The following is a 16,799-nucleotide window of genomic DNA, read 5'->3' as shown; positions in this document are numbered from 1 at the left end:
AGTCCAAACACAGAAGGAAAAAAATAAGCCTGCCCCTTTCACAGCTACCTACCAGTAGATCACATTATATTGTAAAACTTCACCTTGAAAAGCATAGAGTCAGCTGATATACTGTTACAGAAGCAGTTGTGTCAGACCCGCAGTTCTCCACATTCACTAGCAAAATGTCATAGAATCACAGAACTACAGAATCATTTAGGTTGGAAAAGACCTTTAAGATCATTTGATGGTTGCTCATTCTCTTTAGGCAAGATTCGTTTACTACAAACCCAAACACACTGATCTGGGAAAGTGGGGAGAAGGCCAGAGACCCCTACACTTGTAAAAAAGGGGTTGTATCGGAAGCGGAAACAACTAGACATTCTGAAACAGTCTAAAATCCTTGGGGAAGGATTTGGAAAGCGTGTGCTTGGGTATTTTAGGGTGTTTCCTTAACACATTATACTAACATTATACTGCGCACTTGCTCTAAGGATTATCAGGTTCTGTAAGGTATCAGGACTTAGGTGGCAGAGTAGAATATAAAACGAGCAAGACGGGAAGAAACAGCACATTAAGAAATAATAAGCAAGCTATATTTGGTGAACTTCTTGCTACCAACTGAAGATACACGAGTTCCCTCTCGTTCCTGCCCAGGACCAGCACTTTTGAAGGAAAAGGTTTCTGTTCCCTAAGACTGCTGAGATGAAGGAGCGGGGCAGAGCTCACAAGGGTTGACCCAGCAGGGCACATTGGGCAGTTGTTGGTACTTCTTCACAGGTTTAAACCGTTGTGATTCGTGCTTCAGGAGTGGTGTTTCTTTAACATGCTTGTGCTTACGGGTAGCCTACATAGCATTCGAGCAGTTTCCCACAGCGATGGAACAGTAAAAGTGAAGAGTAAGGGTGACATGGGGTAGCTTAGGCCCAGAACTGAACGAAGGGTACTGTGGGGAAGGGCTGCTCTTGCAGATACTCTTGACTCTCATTCTGTGGGCTTGTGGTGAAGGGCCACTAGTCAGGCTGGCACTGAGCCCTGCTGCCCGGCACACCGTGCACCTGCCTCCTCAAAAGCGAATAATGCCTCAGACCTTGAACTTCTTAGTCTCCCTTATTCCACATTTCCAGGCAAAGTGTCAAGTCTGGTCTTTTATCTTTTGGCATGAGGGCAGTTAAAAAGAAAAGGAAGTCTTTAGGGGTCATGGGGTAGGGGTAGTTCAGACTGGTTTTGGTAGATAGGTAAGAGGTGGGTTAAAGAGGAGAGAACGCACAGTAATTCAAGATTTTTCAGTGTTGGCCTGAACCTTTACAGTTGCCTCAAAATTGTGAGCAGCATAAAGAAGGACAGTCACATTCTTTTCCTTGCACCAGCTCTGATATATCTACCCTTAGCATTGTGAAAGCCAGTGTCATTCCAGTCTTCAAAAAGGGCAGAAAGAGGGACCCAGGAAACTGCAGGCCAGTCAGCCTCACCTCCATCCCTGGAAAGGTGATGGAACAGCTCATCCTGGAGGTTCATCTCCACATGCTTTGAGATAAGAAGTTCATCAGGAGCAGACAACATGGATTCACCGAGGGGAAACCACACCTGACCAACCTAATAGCCTTCTATGATGGAATGGCTGGCTGGGTAGATGAGGGGAGGGTGGCGGATGTTGTCTGCCTTGACCTTAGCAAGGCTTCTGACACTGTCTCCCATAACATCCTCATAGGTGAGCTCAGGAAGGGTGGGTTAGATGGGCGGACGGTGAGGTGGGTTGAGAACTGGCTGAATGGCAGAGCTCAGAGGGCTGGAATCAGCAGCACAGGGCTGAGCTGGAGGCTGTAGCTCACGGGGTTCCCCAGGGTCAGTGCTGGGGCCAGTCCTGTTCAGCTTGTCCATCACTGACCCGGCCAAAGGGGCAGAGCGCACCCCCAGCCAGTTTGTTGATGATACAGGACTGGGAGGAGCAGCTGGTACCCCAGAGGCTGCGCTGCCGTTCAGCCAGCCCTGGCCAGGCTGGAGAGCTGGGCACCGAGGGACCTCACGGAGTTCAAAGGGAAGTGTAGGGTCCTGCCCCTGGGGAGGGACAGCCCCACACACCAGTAAACGATGGGAAAACATTTGTGTCTTTATGCTGTTAACTGCTCAGGGTCCTGCTCTGATTGAGTTCACCCTAGGTCAGGGAAGCAGCTCTTAAGAAGCTGTTACATGCGGTGGCCAACAGACCATCTCAGCTACAATGTACATCCTCATATGAAGCATTAGAACACATGTTTAGGTAAGAGCAGGACTTCACTTGACCCCTGCTTAGTCTTCCCAATGGAAATATTTCCATATACATATGGAATAAAGTTCCTACACACGTCAGCTGTCTCTTCTGTCACCACTACACTGCACAGCTGCGATGGGTTCCACCTTGCATTTGCCTTTACCGTTCCTGCAGAGCTCAGGTGAACCCGCCGTTTGTTCGCCCTACCGGCCTGGAGCATTATGGACTTCCAGTTCATGGAAATGAGGTTTCCGACGTGCCCTGTTTCTATATGGAACTGGAACTAAAAGCAGCATACACGCAGCGCCTTATCCTCTACCACTGACAATAAACTTGATGCCAAGCAGTGTAACATCAAATACCTCTCTGTCTGGAAAAGGGCTCACATTTTCTTGGCAAGTCATTCAGAGGAGTAAAACCAAAGGCTGGCTGAAGATGACTGAGCAATAAAATGACAGATGAAATAGTCGCAACAAACATAAAGTGATCACTGTGAGGAGGAACATACATTCTAGCTTTGCATAAACAAGAATCGTCCAACTGTCACTAAGCTGACTTTTACCATTCAAGGTCTCGGGGTTAGATAGAATGGTCATGGTAACGACTACCTCAGTGGTCTTTTTAGAACCATGGCTTAAGAAGTAGGAAAGCAAGACCAAATTAAATGCAATGTGCACCTACATCTTGAGTAATATTTGCATTTCTGTTTCTCCCACTCTCAAAAATAATATAGTAGACTGGAAGAGTTTCAGAAGATTGTCAAAATTATGGAACAGCTTCTGTATGAGGAACAGCTAAGCAGACTTGAACCTCCCAGGCTGGGAAGAGCAACGAGAGCTGGATATTAATAAAACCATGAGTGATATGGAGAAAGCCAACTGGCAAGGTTTGTTTTGCTATATCTCAGGAGGTAGGCGGTGGGTTCAGAACAAAAAAAAATATTGTTGGGCAGACAGTATGCATCTTGTTCTATTAAAGCCACAACTTTTGGGGATTTAGATGCAGGTAAACAGTTTCAATTTGCTTTTCTGTAATAGAAGTAAATGCCATTTTTTTTGTGAGTCCTTTAAAAATAAGGGTAGATAAGAGAGTTCACTACAGATGAGGAAGTAAAAATACATTGTGTCATACACAGAAGACAATAATCTTGTCAACCAGTAGGTAACTTGCACTACTGTTCCTCCGAGTACTTCAGTTAATTACAGAATCACAGTATATTTGAGCTTTGGATGGGACACCTGCTGTCTTGTCCAGTACCATGCTCAAGCTGTGTTAACTGAAGCAGTTTGCCCTGAGATATGTCCAGAAAGCTTTTGCATATCTCCAAGGATGCAAATTCTACAACCTCTCCAGGCAACCTGTGCCAACACCCAATCACAGCAAAAAAACCCTATCTCCTTATATTCAGACAGAATTTCCTGTATTTCAGTTTGTGCTCGTTCCATCTTGCCCTGTCACTGGGCACCACTAAGAGGAGCCTGGCTCCATCATCTTCAGCCTCCCATCAGATGACAAGATCCTCCCTGAACCTTCTCTTCTCCAGGCTAAACAGCCCCAGCTCTCTCAGCCTTTCCTCACCTGAGAGATGCTCCAGTCCCTTCATCACCTTTATGGCCCTTCACAGAACTCTGTCCAGTAGCTCCGTATGTCTTTTGAACTGGGGAGCTCAGAACCGGACACAAAACTCCAGATGTGGCCTTGCCACAGGTAAGTGGACAGGACTGATCACTTCCCACAACCTACGGGCAACACTCCTCCCAATGCCACCCAGGATGCCACCAGCCTTCTTTGCAGCAAGGGCACACTGCTAACTTGCCTTCAAACTGGTGTCCACCAAGACCCCCAGGCCCTTTTCTGCCAAGCTGCTTCCCAGTCAGTCAGTCCCCTGCATGTACTGGTGCATCGAGTTATTCCTCCCCAGGTGCAGGACTCTACACTTCCCTTTGCTGAACTTCGTGAAGTTCTTCTCTGTTCCTCCAGCCTGCCAAAGTCCCTCTGAATTGGCAGCGCAACCCTCTGGTACATCAACTACTCATCCCAGCTTTTTATTATCTGCAACTTTGCTGAAGTTTACTCAGTTCCATCATCTAGATAATTAATGAAGAAGTTAAACAGTATTGGATCCAGTATTGACCCTTGGGGTGTACTGCTAATGATTGGCTTCCAGCTGGCCTTTGTGCTACTGATCACTACTTTATGAGCCCTGCAGTGCAGCCAGTTTTCAATCCGCTTCAAAGTCCATTTTAACCTGTCCTTAATCAGCTTGCTCTGAGGATGCTGTAGGAGACAGTGTCAAATGCCTTGCTAAAGTAGAGGTAAACAAAATCCACTGCTCTCCCTTCATTCACCAAGCTCTCTTCTGATCACAGACAGCTGTTAGGATGCTTAAGTATGATTTTTCCCTACATAAATCCATGCTAGCTACTCCCAATTGCCTTCCTGTCCTTCACGTGTCTGGAAATGGTTCCCAGGATGAGCTGCTCCACACCTTTCTAGAGAGCGAGGTGAGGTGGGCAAGCCTGCACTCTGCTTGACTTCTTGCCTCTTCTGAAGATAGGAGTGACATTTGTTTTCTTCCAGTCCTCAGTCCTCTTCTCCATTGCCTTTGTTTTGCTGCACATACACCTGCAGCAGCCATTCTTGTTGCCCTTCATGCCCCTCACCAGAAAGTCCAGGTGAGCTTCGGCTCTTTTAACCTCATCCTTGCACACTTGGCCAGCATTCCTGTATCCCTCCCAGGTGACACGACCCTGCTCACACACTTATGTCTGAGTTCAGCCAGGAGCTCTTTGCTCATTCAGGCAGGCTTCCTGCTGCCTCTCCTTGACCTCCTACTTATCAGGATGGGTCACTGCTGAGACTGCAGGAGACTATTCCTGTACATCAACCAGCTCTCTTGGACCCCTCTTCTCTTCAGGGCCATATCCCATGGGATTCTTCCAAGCAGAGCCCTGGAGAGCCGAAGACTGCTCTCCTGAACTCAAACACCGTGACCTTGGTTTTAGCCCTCCTCAGCCCCTGAGGCTGTCCCAGACCCTCACACCCCCAGCCAGTCCTTCCTTGTTTGTAAGTATCAGGCCCTTAGCACCTCCCCCTGCTGCCTCCTTGATTATCTATGTTAAGAACTTGTTGCCAATGCACTCCAGAAACCTCCTGGATTGCGTGTGCCCTGCTGTGTTGTTGCTCCAGCAGACTGCTTCCAGGGACTGTGAACAGGAGGCTCTGCCAGCTGTCTGAAGAAAGCCTCATCTAATTGTGAAGTCTCCTTGCAGGACTGTGGCCTCTACCTAGGCTGACCACATACTCAAAAAATGGGTATTTCTCTGTAGCTGTTAAAGGGAGTAATTTCATTTTAACAGTGAAACATTTTGTCGGCTTCTGTGAGTGATCTTCAGGCAAATTCTGTTCTCGTCAGTGTCCCAGCAGAGCTTTGGGTAGCTCCTCCGAGTCTCAGGTTATAGACATTCATAGTCACTACAGTAGTTTACCCAGAATCAAAGAATGTGTATACTAGACTATGCACCATCAAGACTAACTGGCCTAATTTCAATCTGATACAAACTTGAGGGTCCACAAGGTAATGTACTTAAACACTGTGTTTCCTCACATCATCAAAGCAGGAAAGAACACAATGCATGTAATTTGTCAGTTTTTAATGCTGCAGGTAATGGCTTTCTTTGAAAAGGTGTAGGTGCCACTCACACTTGTGTTAGCACCATGCAATAAATACGGTAAAGATGCTCTGTAGTCTTACGTACTTGTAGAATCCACTCCCCATACCGACAGCTGACAGGCAAGATTCTTGATCCATGACCTTTCATAAGTATTTGTGGAAATGGATGACTGTTAATGCCAACAATCACTTGTTTCCTTTAAAGACACATAAGCATCAATTACTTCACCAGGAGGCTGGAATTTGTTGTAGAGATACATGGCTCAGTTTTAACAATGTCAGCAAACCCTTTAACCCTGCGTGTATCCTTAGTGATGTCCAAACACTGAAGTCTCTGTCGCAGCAACTTGTGGAGGATCTTTTTGCTGCTCCTGTGTTCAGTGTGGAGGCTTGTACCATTATCAAATACAACAGCATAGCATTGCCTTCGCATGAATAACCAGTAATGAAATCTGGTTCCCTAAGTAGTTCTAACTCACTTAAAAGTAAATGAAAACACTTTAAAAGCAGTTCTGATAAGGTAGCCTCCAGCATTAATACCTACATCTGTCTTCCCTTTGTGTTAACATTTATCATTGCATCATGCAGGTATGTAGAAGCTGTTCTATCAACACTGGCAGCAGCAACATCATCATCAACTTCCCACTGCTTCAGTAAAGCAAGCGTTGACAAGATAAATTATTTTTAGGTAGTGTTTACTGCCAGCTTCTCTCCAGTGTGGCCAGGTTCTTTGCTGTGATTTTGTGGAGGTTCGCAACAGCAGGGGGTTTACCTTGAGAATTTGTAATTGCTCTACATTGCTGTATTGCTGCATTATTTCTCATGTACTGTACTTTGTATGCCACCTGCTGCACAGCTTGGGCAGTAACCTCTGTATTCCAGTTGCCCCTCTACTACCATTGTTGATGATTTTACTAGCAACAGGTCTATCTTTTTTTAAATATCAGGAACGCTAGTACATGGTCTTTCTGCCCCACCTTGAACTTGTCTGAAATAATTTAGTCTGCTATACTACCAAATTACCATGCCAGTATCAGCTGTCAAATCAATGATGTACTTTCTTAGTCCATGTAAAAAAGCTTATAGCATGCAGCTACATGACCAGGTTTCAAACAAATGTGGAATGCCCCCTTATGCCATTTACACACAAGCAGGTTATTTTACTTCTTACAGCACAAGATCAATGGGAAGGGTTATATTGATCAGCATGCTGCCAGCCCTTAGCATTTATCGCTTGGACATGAGGTCTGTACAGGTTGTGGAAAAGCTTCAATTTTATAGCATTATAAGGGACATGTAACTGGACAAACCCACTTAAGTATACAGATATTCTTACTGCTACTGTGCTATGGTTGTGACAGCTTTCTCAGGAATAGACCACTGCAGTGCTGAGAGGCATCAACCACCACCACTCTTCAGCTAGTTCCTGGTGTGTGAGAGCTCCAGTTTGTACCTGGACACCTCGGACTGTTTGGAAATATATGAGAACATATAATCCTGGACACCTTCACGACAGAACCCAGTACCTGAACGGTGTTGGAAATGGGTGAAAAATCTGTTTTTCTGGAAGTAACAGAAAAGGCCCCTTGCAGCACCCTGTCAGGATGGTGCCATCTAGGGTAGGGTGCCTGCAGGCAACCTGCACCTGCCAGGCTGCAACTGCTCCTGCAGTTTAGTACGAGGACAATGTGGGCGACAGCCCGGCAAGATAGTGCTGAGTGGCAAGCAAAATCTTTGGTGCTGATTCTGTTGCACGTTACTGTTACATCAAACTTTCTCCATGGGAAAAGCATTTAATAATATAAATCATTAATTATATATATATATGAATTACTAATAATAAAATAATAAAAACATAAAATAATAAAATAATATAAACATAAACAGTAATAAACAGCAGCTGTGGGTGTCACCTCGGGAAGTCTTGCCTGGGTTGCTGACTGGAGAGGCTGATGGAGCTGGGTTTATTCACCGCAGAGAAGAAGAGGCTGAAGGGGACGTGTCTGCTGCCTGGCACTACCCAGGAGGGAGGGCATAGCCCAGTCGGACCCAGGCTCTTCTCAGAGAGGCCCAGGGAAAGCCCAAGAGGCAACAGCCATGACTTGCAACACGGGAAATTAATGACTAAGCAGGGGCTTGAACTGGACACTGCCAGAGGCTCCTTCTCATCTAAATGTTTCTGTGCCTCTCTTGTTTTCACTTCAATAGAGACAATAACAAAATACTGGAAGATAAACTTTGATTATTAATATAACTATGAAGACCAGATCTGCTAGCAATACAAACTGGAAATGAGGTAATTTGTTCAAGAAGCTGCTAGGTCTCACGGTGGAGCTTACAGCCACAGCAAAATATATGAAAATTCCCTATTCCCAAGTTTTAAATGGGTAGGGTAGCTCTGAACATCTCTCCCTTGCAGTGATGGACATAGCACTACTCTTGTTTGGGGAAGAAGTTCTTAAACAAATTATTTGCAAACAGGGTAGACAGGACAGCTGTTAACAGTGCCTCATGATTTGTGTCTAGGGCCTGGCACTCTGGAGAAGCAAATCTATATTCAAAACACCCTTTAACCTGCTCCTAACCCAGAATCAATGAATGGCATGCGTCTTCCACCTTACTAAAATCTTCAAGTAAAATCCACATTACTTTAAGAAAAAGCTAGTTGTTACTAGGCCTGGTCTCATTTTTCTTTTCCCCAGCCTTCCTCCTGACATGCCTGGTGGCACGGAAAACCTTGCTGTTGCCCAGTGGGATTCTGAAACCAGCCCAGCCCTCAGCTCCGAAATGTCCAGGCACAGTCCCACAGCACAAAAGCAGGAGGTCTGTTTGCCCCGGGACTGGCTGATGGTTACAGCAGAGGAGTACTGCTGTGTGTACATCAGACGGCAATGCCTTTCAGCTCCCCAGGCATTTGTACCATGCAGCCAGGACAAGACCCTGTCCCTGATTTCTGCAGCAGATTTCTGACAAGGCAAGGTATTAGTTGCGTGATCCCACTAATGCAGGGGAAGCAGGGAGAGAAATCGGTGCAGATCTTCAAACATGCCTATAGAACTGAGTCAGTAGATGCCAGAGCAAGGGGAAGTAGACGGCAAGGTGGGTGCGGTGGGTAAGTGGACAGGAAGCCTTTAACTTCAGTAGACACTAAACTCCCATCTGACTTACCGGAAGATGGGCAATGGACCTCTTCTTTTCTCCTCCATTAGTTTCAGCAGAGGCTAGCCTGTGAGCCAATAAATACTGCCAGTATCCAAGAGGCGACTCTCTCCCCCCACAAAGACTGAATATGAGAAGCTAAAAATTGTTCTCAGATAGCCGTAGGTGATGCTTCTAAATGCCTGCACTTTTAATCAGACAGTAAGAAACTGAAGAACTCTTTTTCTTCTTTTCTGTTGTCATTGTCAGCAGCCTACAGCTTGCCCTGTAGAGCTTGGCCCTGTATTAACAGTGAATGTTGCACTGGAATTAGCAACAAAAATCAGCAGAAGTGATCTTTCTCATGACCTCAGTTCTCCAGGTCTCTCCTGCCTTCTAACATTACTTTCTGTATGATTGACAACATCTTCAAAAAGAGGGGAGGGGGGGCTGTGGAGAATACCCTCACTGCCTTGAGAAAGCACAGGGAAAGGGTCATATGGGATATTTTTAGAACAGAATCCAATGGCAGTGATGTGAGGAAGGCACAGAGAAAAACACAGCTGTGAAACCTAACACTTGGCTTCATATATACTGAGGGCAGGAACAGCAGAGAAACTAACTGAGGAGACACAGAGGAAGACAAAGAGTGAGGAAAGGGGGTGTGAGGATAACAAGAAAATGTTAAAAGCATAAGTGACAGAGAGGCAATAAACACCTGGAAAAGAAATGGCAAAAGGCTGAGCCAGGAGGAGGAAAATTTAATAAGGTGGACATGTTATATAAATAACCAGAGATACTTTAATCACAGAAGAGATCGAAGGACAAGAAATGGTCTGCTGACTCATCAGCACTCTTATGCAGATGATATGTGACCTTGAAGGCTGACCAGCAACTACCCAGTCTACCATCTCCCCTCATCCCAAGATAAGGGCTTCCTAAGTGACTTTGGTTTTGGATTGTGCCACTGCAATAGATTTTCTAAATCAGAGGAAAACAGAAGTCCTTCCTACAGTCTTTGAAGACAAGTGATAACCTACTGTCTCTTCTACTACAGAGCAGCATGCCCAGAGTAGCGATTGCTCTATGTATGAAAACTGATGTATGTAGCATTAGTTTCAAAGTGCTTTCTGCTACTGTTCACTTACTAAACAAGAAATAACATAACTGACTACATGGAGTGGATAGTGGTAACGATGATACTTGATAGGAACATGCTCCTAATGATAGCATTTTAAGGCATAAATTGCTGACACTCAAGTCCGAAAAGTGTCTGGGATCCACTTGAGGCAACTACATCCACAATTACAGTCCCTTGTTCACGAGCTACCTAAGCCTTGTAACTATTCTACATTTTTCTTGTTTTGAGAAGTAATTCATCCTTCATCAAGGTTAGTGATTCAGCATCTACTTAGCACTGATGCCTGGGATTAGATCCAGCAACTAGATGCTCTCAGCAACTAGCTGCCACTCTGTCTGTGATCCCTAAGAACTCAAGTATATATGGTAATTCTTGAAGAATTTCTAAATTTATAGCCGCCTCTTTAACAAAATAGGTTGTAGCATAGTTGCCTCCTTATCATAAAGCTCATTATAAAGGGATGTGAGTGACTTGAATTTAATTAAAGAAGTAAGCATTTACCGATGCGAACAATTGAGGGATCAAACAGCTACCATTTATTACACAATCCTGTCCTGTCCAGAAGCCAAAAAAGCTCTCAATGGTAAATATTTGGGATAAATTTATTAATAAATGAAGATCATAGAATCATTGAATTATTTGGGTTGGAAAAGACCTTTAAGACCATCAAGTCTAATCATTAACCCAGGACTGCCAAGTCCACCACTAAACCATGTCCCTAAGTGCCACACCTATGTATGTTTTAAACACTTCCAGGGATGGGGACTCAATCACCTCCCTGGGCAGCTTGTTCCAGTGCTTGACAATGCTTTCAGTGAAGAATTTTTTCCTAATATCCAATCTAAATCTCCCCTGGCACAGCTTGAAGCCATTTCCTCGTCTCCTATCACTTGTCACTTGGGAGAAGAGACCAACCCCCAACCGCCACAGCCTCCTTTCAGATAGTTGCAGAGAGCGAGCAGGTCTCCCCTGAGCCTCCTCCTCTCCAGACTAAACACCACAATACATTGTCTTCCTCTCCTAAACAGCTATTTAGTAATGTACAAATGTTTTGTCAGACTTGCCTTAGCTCAAGCTATATAGATGATGCCCTTTGAACTCAAGAAGTCTAATACTAGTTGTGTCTTCTCACAAGCGTGCAAGAAAACTGTCACTATTCTACTCTGACTAGTCTAGTTCTAAATTAAATAATCTAAACTGAAAATTCTAGAGATTCATGAGTTTGTTACAGAAGAAATGCAGCCATTTTTCCCATATAGCATACTCACTATTTTTGCTGTCTCACGCTCTCTTCTTTTACCACTGCATTTGTTCAGGTCTGTAGTATTCCCTTACAGTTCAGTACCTCATACAATCTGATCAGCTCAGATCAACCAACTCAGTCTGAATTTTTGACCTCAAAACCACACTCCTGTTCTCCCTCCACAAACCTTACATGTCTGTATACTGTGCCGAGGCCACTGCAATCCCAGTATGTCTGTTAGGCCCAGTCTCAGTGCCCTAGTGTTGGTGTTACTCAATCCCAACACTAAGGATGCTACATTTTGTACTGCACTACAGAAAGCCAGGCCAACAGAGATGAAATATTTCATAATCTAGCCATTCCACTGTAATGACCAGCCTTCAGCAACGTTAGTAAAACACTGTTGAGCTGAGAGCCTTGCTTGAGATGTGCCTATGTGGAGTGCTACGAAATTTACATTCATTACATAAGTCTGGATTTGAAATCAAGCCTTCAGTCATGAAGGGCTACATGGTCACACTAAACATTGTGCAATTCTTCATTCATATACAAGAGCAGGGCTCAGTAGCAGAAAACGTTGGACCTCAGACCTCAGCTTTCTGTTCCCAAAGGCAACCATACACTCCTCTTAGCAAACGGTGTTCTAGCTTCTATAGAAATTCTCTCCACCTTTCTTTGCAGCAGCTCAAAGAAGAAGAGATTTAATGTCTTCCTCAGCCCCAACACAGTCTTACTTGTCTCCAAACACTGCCACCTTTAAAACCCTGCGTGCTCAGGCACAAACATGCCACCATTCGTTTTTAGAGGCTGGGATTCCATTTGCACTGTTCCTTAGGCAACCTGGAGTGCAAGATGCCAACTCTCACTTCAGTGACAAAAGGCAGTAGCTTTTTAGATACAGTACAAACTGCTACCTCACCTTGTCCAGAGAAGTGTGAGGACTCATGAAATGCAACAGATCGCAGCTCTCCCTAGTTGGCAGTAATGTCTTAGAAGTACTTAAACCAGAAAGTGGGGCAACAGCCTATATCCTAACACCTATAAAACAAAGACCCCACTCTCAGATGTGCCCAAAAGACGCCATAGAGCAACACGCTCTGTGCTCTCACAGCACCCGGTAACACCCAGCGCCGCCGAATCCTAATCACACCTTCTGGCAGCTGTAACGAAGGGCAGAGACAGTTTCAGTGCTTTATCTGTGGTTGTCTGGAAAAAGGAAACCTATTTACAACCAGCAGTTGCATTTCTACACAGCTCTGCAGACCAGGCATCCCTACAGACTCAGCCCTCACGTTTTCCCTTGTCTGGTGAATTCAGTGGTGTATATTTTTCACTCAAGGGAATTAGGAACGCTTCCCGTTTCCATACCGACGAAAGGAGAATATGGCCTCGTTCTGTCTTGGAGGAAGATGCTACTGGGCATGTGCTCAGGCAGAACCTGCACAGATTCTTCCTAACACAAACTGGGAAGGATATTTTGCAGGCAAAGGAAGTGTTTAGCCCCTTGAACAGAGAAGGGAACCGCTATCATGTACAAAACATTCTGTCCTTCTGCAGGTATTGTACTCACCAGAGTTTGCTGGTATCGGAAGGCTTTTGTCGGAGAGGCATCCCCAGTCATATCCCCAGAGACAACGTTCTGTGGAGTAGGGGCCGTTCAGGGCGATGTCTTCCCGGCTGCTCTCCACAGCAAAATCATGGGTGTGCAACAGGCATAAGGCTTTAGCTAGAGTCCCACCGAGCACCCTGAGAGAGAAGGTTACTGGTGAGGGAAAGACAGAGAGGGACAGTGTAACCAGAGACTCCCTGGCCCCTCCTGTTCCCTCTGTGCTGGGACACAGCAGCCGCTTCCCTGCTTTAATATCTCTCTGCTGCCCTGGCATCAGGACAGCTCAGTAAATTAACAGGAGATAAGGTTTCCCTCTCCTCTCTTGGGCAGTATCATTCTTCACTGAATTTGGAAGGGATCAACAGCAGGACCATAGAAAGAATGGGGGCTGATGACAGAGAGACTAAGGAAGAAGAGGATGGAAGTAAAGTACCAGAACTAGAGACAAGTGAACCATCCTGCAACTTCAGATGAATTATTCCTACAACCTGTTTCAGGGACGACTTTGTGAAACACCAGCATCTGAGAGGGCAAGTCCTCCCAGCGGGCCTTGGGAGATCATTCCTCATATAAATTGCATGGCGTCCTCACATTTTAAGTTTTCTTAAAGCATACCCATTACTGCAGATTCCCTGGCCACAACACCTTACCACAGATAAACAGCCTTCCTCACAGTCTTTGTACCTTCATGAACCTTCATCCACTGGCATAACCAACACTCAGTACCTTTTTCATACAGAATCACAAGACAGTAGCGGTTGGAAGGGACCTCTGGAGGTCACCTGGTCCAGCTCCCCTGCTCAAGCAGTGTCACCTTGAGCAGGTGGCCCAGGACCGTGTCCAGGCAGCATTTGAGTATCTCCAGGGAGGAGACTCGTCTGCCTCTCTGGGCAACCTCCCACAGTGCTCAGCCATCCTCCCAGTGAAAAGGGGTTTCCTGGTGCGCAGGGGGAGCCCCCTGTGTGTCTGTGTGCCCACCGCCGCTGGGCCCCTCGCTGGGACCCGCCGAGCAGAGCCTGGCGCCCTCCCCCCTCGCACCCCCTTCAGGTGTCTGCACGCGGTGATAAACCTCCCCTTGAGCTTTGTCTTCTCCTGGCTGAGCAGTCCCAGCTCTCTCGGCCTTTCCGCAAAGGAGAGATGCTCCAGCCCACCCCCCTCCCTGTGGCCTGTTGCTGGCCTCTCTCCGCACCCCGGTTGTGCTGGGGAGAGCGGGGCCGGACACAGGACTCAGGTGCAGCCTGGCCAGAGCTGCGCGCAGGGGAAGGGCCCCGCCGCAGCCCAGGCAGCGCGCCTCCTAAGGCAGCCCAGGACGCCGTTAGCCTCGCACGCTGGCTCCTGGGCGCCCTGGTGGCCACCAGCACCCCATGGCCTTTCCTGCCAGGCTGCCTCCCAGACATGCCCCAGCAGGTGCTGGTGGGGGGGTCGCCCCTCCCCAGGGGCAGGGCTCTGCGCTTCTCTTTGCTGAACTTCATGAGGTTGACTTCATGAGGTTTCAACTCAATGATTCACTTTCCCATCTTCCCTCCAATTTGCTTTCTAATGTTTTGAAACATTTTATGATACAATAGATACACTAAAAGAATGCACATTCTAACATCTACATATATGTAATTTCATTCCTGAGAATTATCTTGAAAAGATCTCATATTTTCCTCTTGGGTTAATGTTGGGGTTTTTTTCTTAATCTCCGACTAGAAATGATATGGGAATATAGAAGACTACAAAAAAGCTACGCTTAACCAAACGTTATACCTAAAACCAGTCAAAGCTGCTCACCTGCACAGTCAGGAAGGGTTGATGGGGTGTTGAGGATCCTGGACCATCAGTAGCGGTGCAGAGCGAAGGCCTTTGGCAGAACACAAGAAAAGCAAGGATGAACTAACAGGGTAGAAAGGGCAAAATCAGGTTGCTGCTCTGGGCTACCACCTTGAGAAACAAAGCACTGAGGGAAGTCATGGGAATTTGATACATTCTGTACCTAGGCAAAACAGTTACTTAGGGCAACATCAGGGCTTCCTGAGCTGTCTCTCTCACCAAATGTTACATAAGGGTATGTGAAAGCTGAAAACACCTCCTTTATTAAGGTTATCCAGGCAAGCACCTTCCCAGTACAGAAGGTGACAATAAAGAAAGGGGGAAGCCACAAACAGGGGGAGACAGACCTGTAACAGATACCATGCTAAAGACCAAATGCCTCCAGTCACTATTCAATGGGCCACAAAGGAACTACAGCCACAGCTCTGGAGAGGGCCAGCCGGGACTTTATAACTAATAAGGGGAAATAAGAGGAACCTAAGGATCTGAGATATTTGAACTGGGCAGTAGTGCTATGCAAAACTTGTCAAGGAAAAGGGCTGGGGAGAAACAAAGTGGGGATAGATGGAAAGGGGCCAGTTTTGTGAAAACCAAGCCTGGTCAGTGCACTTGTCTGACTGAGCACTGACTCCTGATGACCAGGGTCTGTCCTATCTCCTTATTAAATCCTTTCTTAACTCTCACCATGAAATCTCACTATCCCACATACTAGTGTTGTAAGGTTGAGGTGCCAACAACTGGCAAGACAGGCACAAACAAATTCGGGGTCAGCAGCTGTACTGAGACCAGGGGCATAGGGGCTCTGGGGCCAGGAACTGGAGCAAGTGGGGTCCAGCATCAGCAGCTGGAGCTGCCATTGCTCTCTGGATCATCTCACTGGGTGCCCAGGGTGCTAGCTACAGGTCAAATCTGCATGAGGGGACTTGGTGCCAGCAACTGGAGTCAGACCAGGGGTGTAGGCACCCCAGACCTGCAGTGTCAGCAACAAGAGTGGGTGAGTGTCTGCTCCAGCCTCTAAGATGGGATCAGTAAAAGCCCTGGGCACAGCTGCAGAAGGGACCATCACGAGCAAGGTAAGGTGGGGAGGACTCTGTGCCAGCAGCTGGAGCAGGGCTGTGGGTCACAACAGCCCTCATGCTGGGTGCCAGCTGCTGAGAGTACATAAGGTGTTGGCAAGCTTCAGTCTGGATTAACCAGCAAGCAGGAGACCCTGGGTCTGGTCAGGGTTACTGGGTATTCAGGAGGACCCATGAGCATGGGGTGCCTGTGTGAGGAGCATGTGCACCTGCCTGTTTGCTAGCAAGCACCAAGCTGGACTCACCAGCAGGTAGCAGACACACGGAGCAGGTAAGGTGGCCTAAGATCCAGGCAGGAGTATGGGGGTGATGGAGAGGCCACAGTCCCTGCATACTCCATGGATCCACGAACATGCCTATGAATCTAGAGAGTGGGGGTGTGACTGCTTTTACTACTGACCTTCAGTCCTTACTAGCTGAAGAGAAGAAAGGGCATGTGGCTGTCTGTATTTATGCTTTGAGTCCTGGTAGCACTGAAGTTAGTGCTGCTGCAGGCAGTGCCTTAGATCTGTCACAGTCTGTGGAGCCAGCCATGTCAGCATCCTTCATACACGCGTCTGTTTCTGAGATGCACACTCAGCCTTCCTACCGCTTCAACCTGCAAATAGAAAATCAGCAGCTACAGCCACCAGCCTGAGACACAAAGCCCAGGGTTTCTGGGCTGGGCAGGAGACCACCACAGTTTATTACCATCCCTTAACTGTTTATGTTAAATCAATTTACAAAATTTAAGCCTATGTGTGACCTTTTCCCCTCACATTGTCACTTTAAAAGCAACTGAATAACTAACAGCTAGCTAGTTTGTGTTTTCTTTACAAATTAATTATTTTCTCAATGCAGCATGACGTTCACCTTTGTCAAAGCGTGGTTTCTG

At 46.5% G+C, this 16,799-nt stretch overlaps 1 protein-coding gene across 1 annotated transcript in view; it reads right to left on the bottom strand.

The window, feature by feature from the left end:
* CLCN1 (chloride voltage-gated channel 1) overlaps nucleotides 1-13,199 on the bottom strand; it is a 64,180-nt gene extending 50,981 nt beyond the window's left edge. Inside the window, exon 1 of the mRNA XM_040596324.1 lies at nucleotides 12,996-13,199. Coding sequence (XP_040452258.1) covers nucleotides 12,996-13,046 — 51 coding nt within the window. The 5' untranslated portion in view covers nucleotides 13,047-13,199. The remainder of the gene's footprint in view (nucleotides 1-12,995) is intronic.
* Nucleotides 13,200-16,799: the final 3,600 nt, after the last annotated feature.

Source organism: Falco naumanni, chromosome 5 (assembly GCF_017639655.2).
Source record: "Falco naumanni isolate bFalNau1 chromosome 5, bFalNau1.pat, whole genome shotgun sequence".
NCBI lineage: Eukaryota > Metazoa > Chordata > Aves > Falconiformes > Falconidae > Falco > Falco naumanni.
The sequence above is the reverse complement of the archived record's forward strand: the minus strand, read 5'-3'. Positions and strand labels throughout refer to the sequence as shown.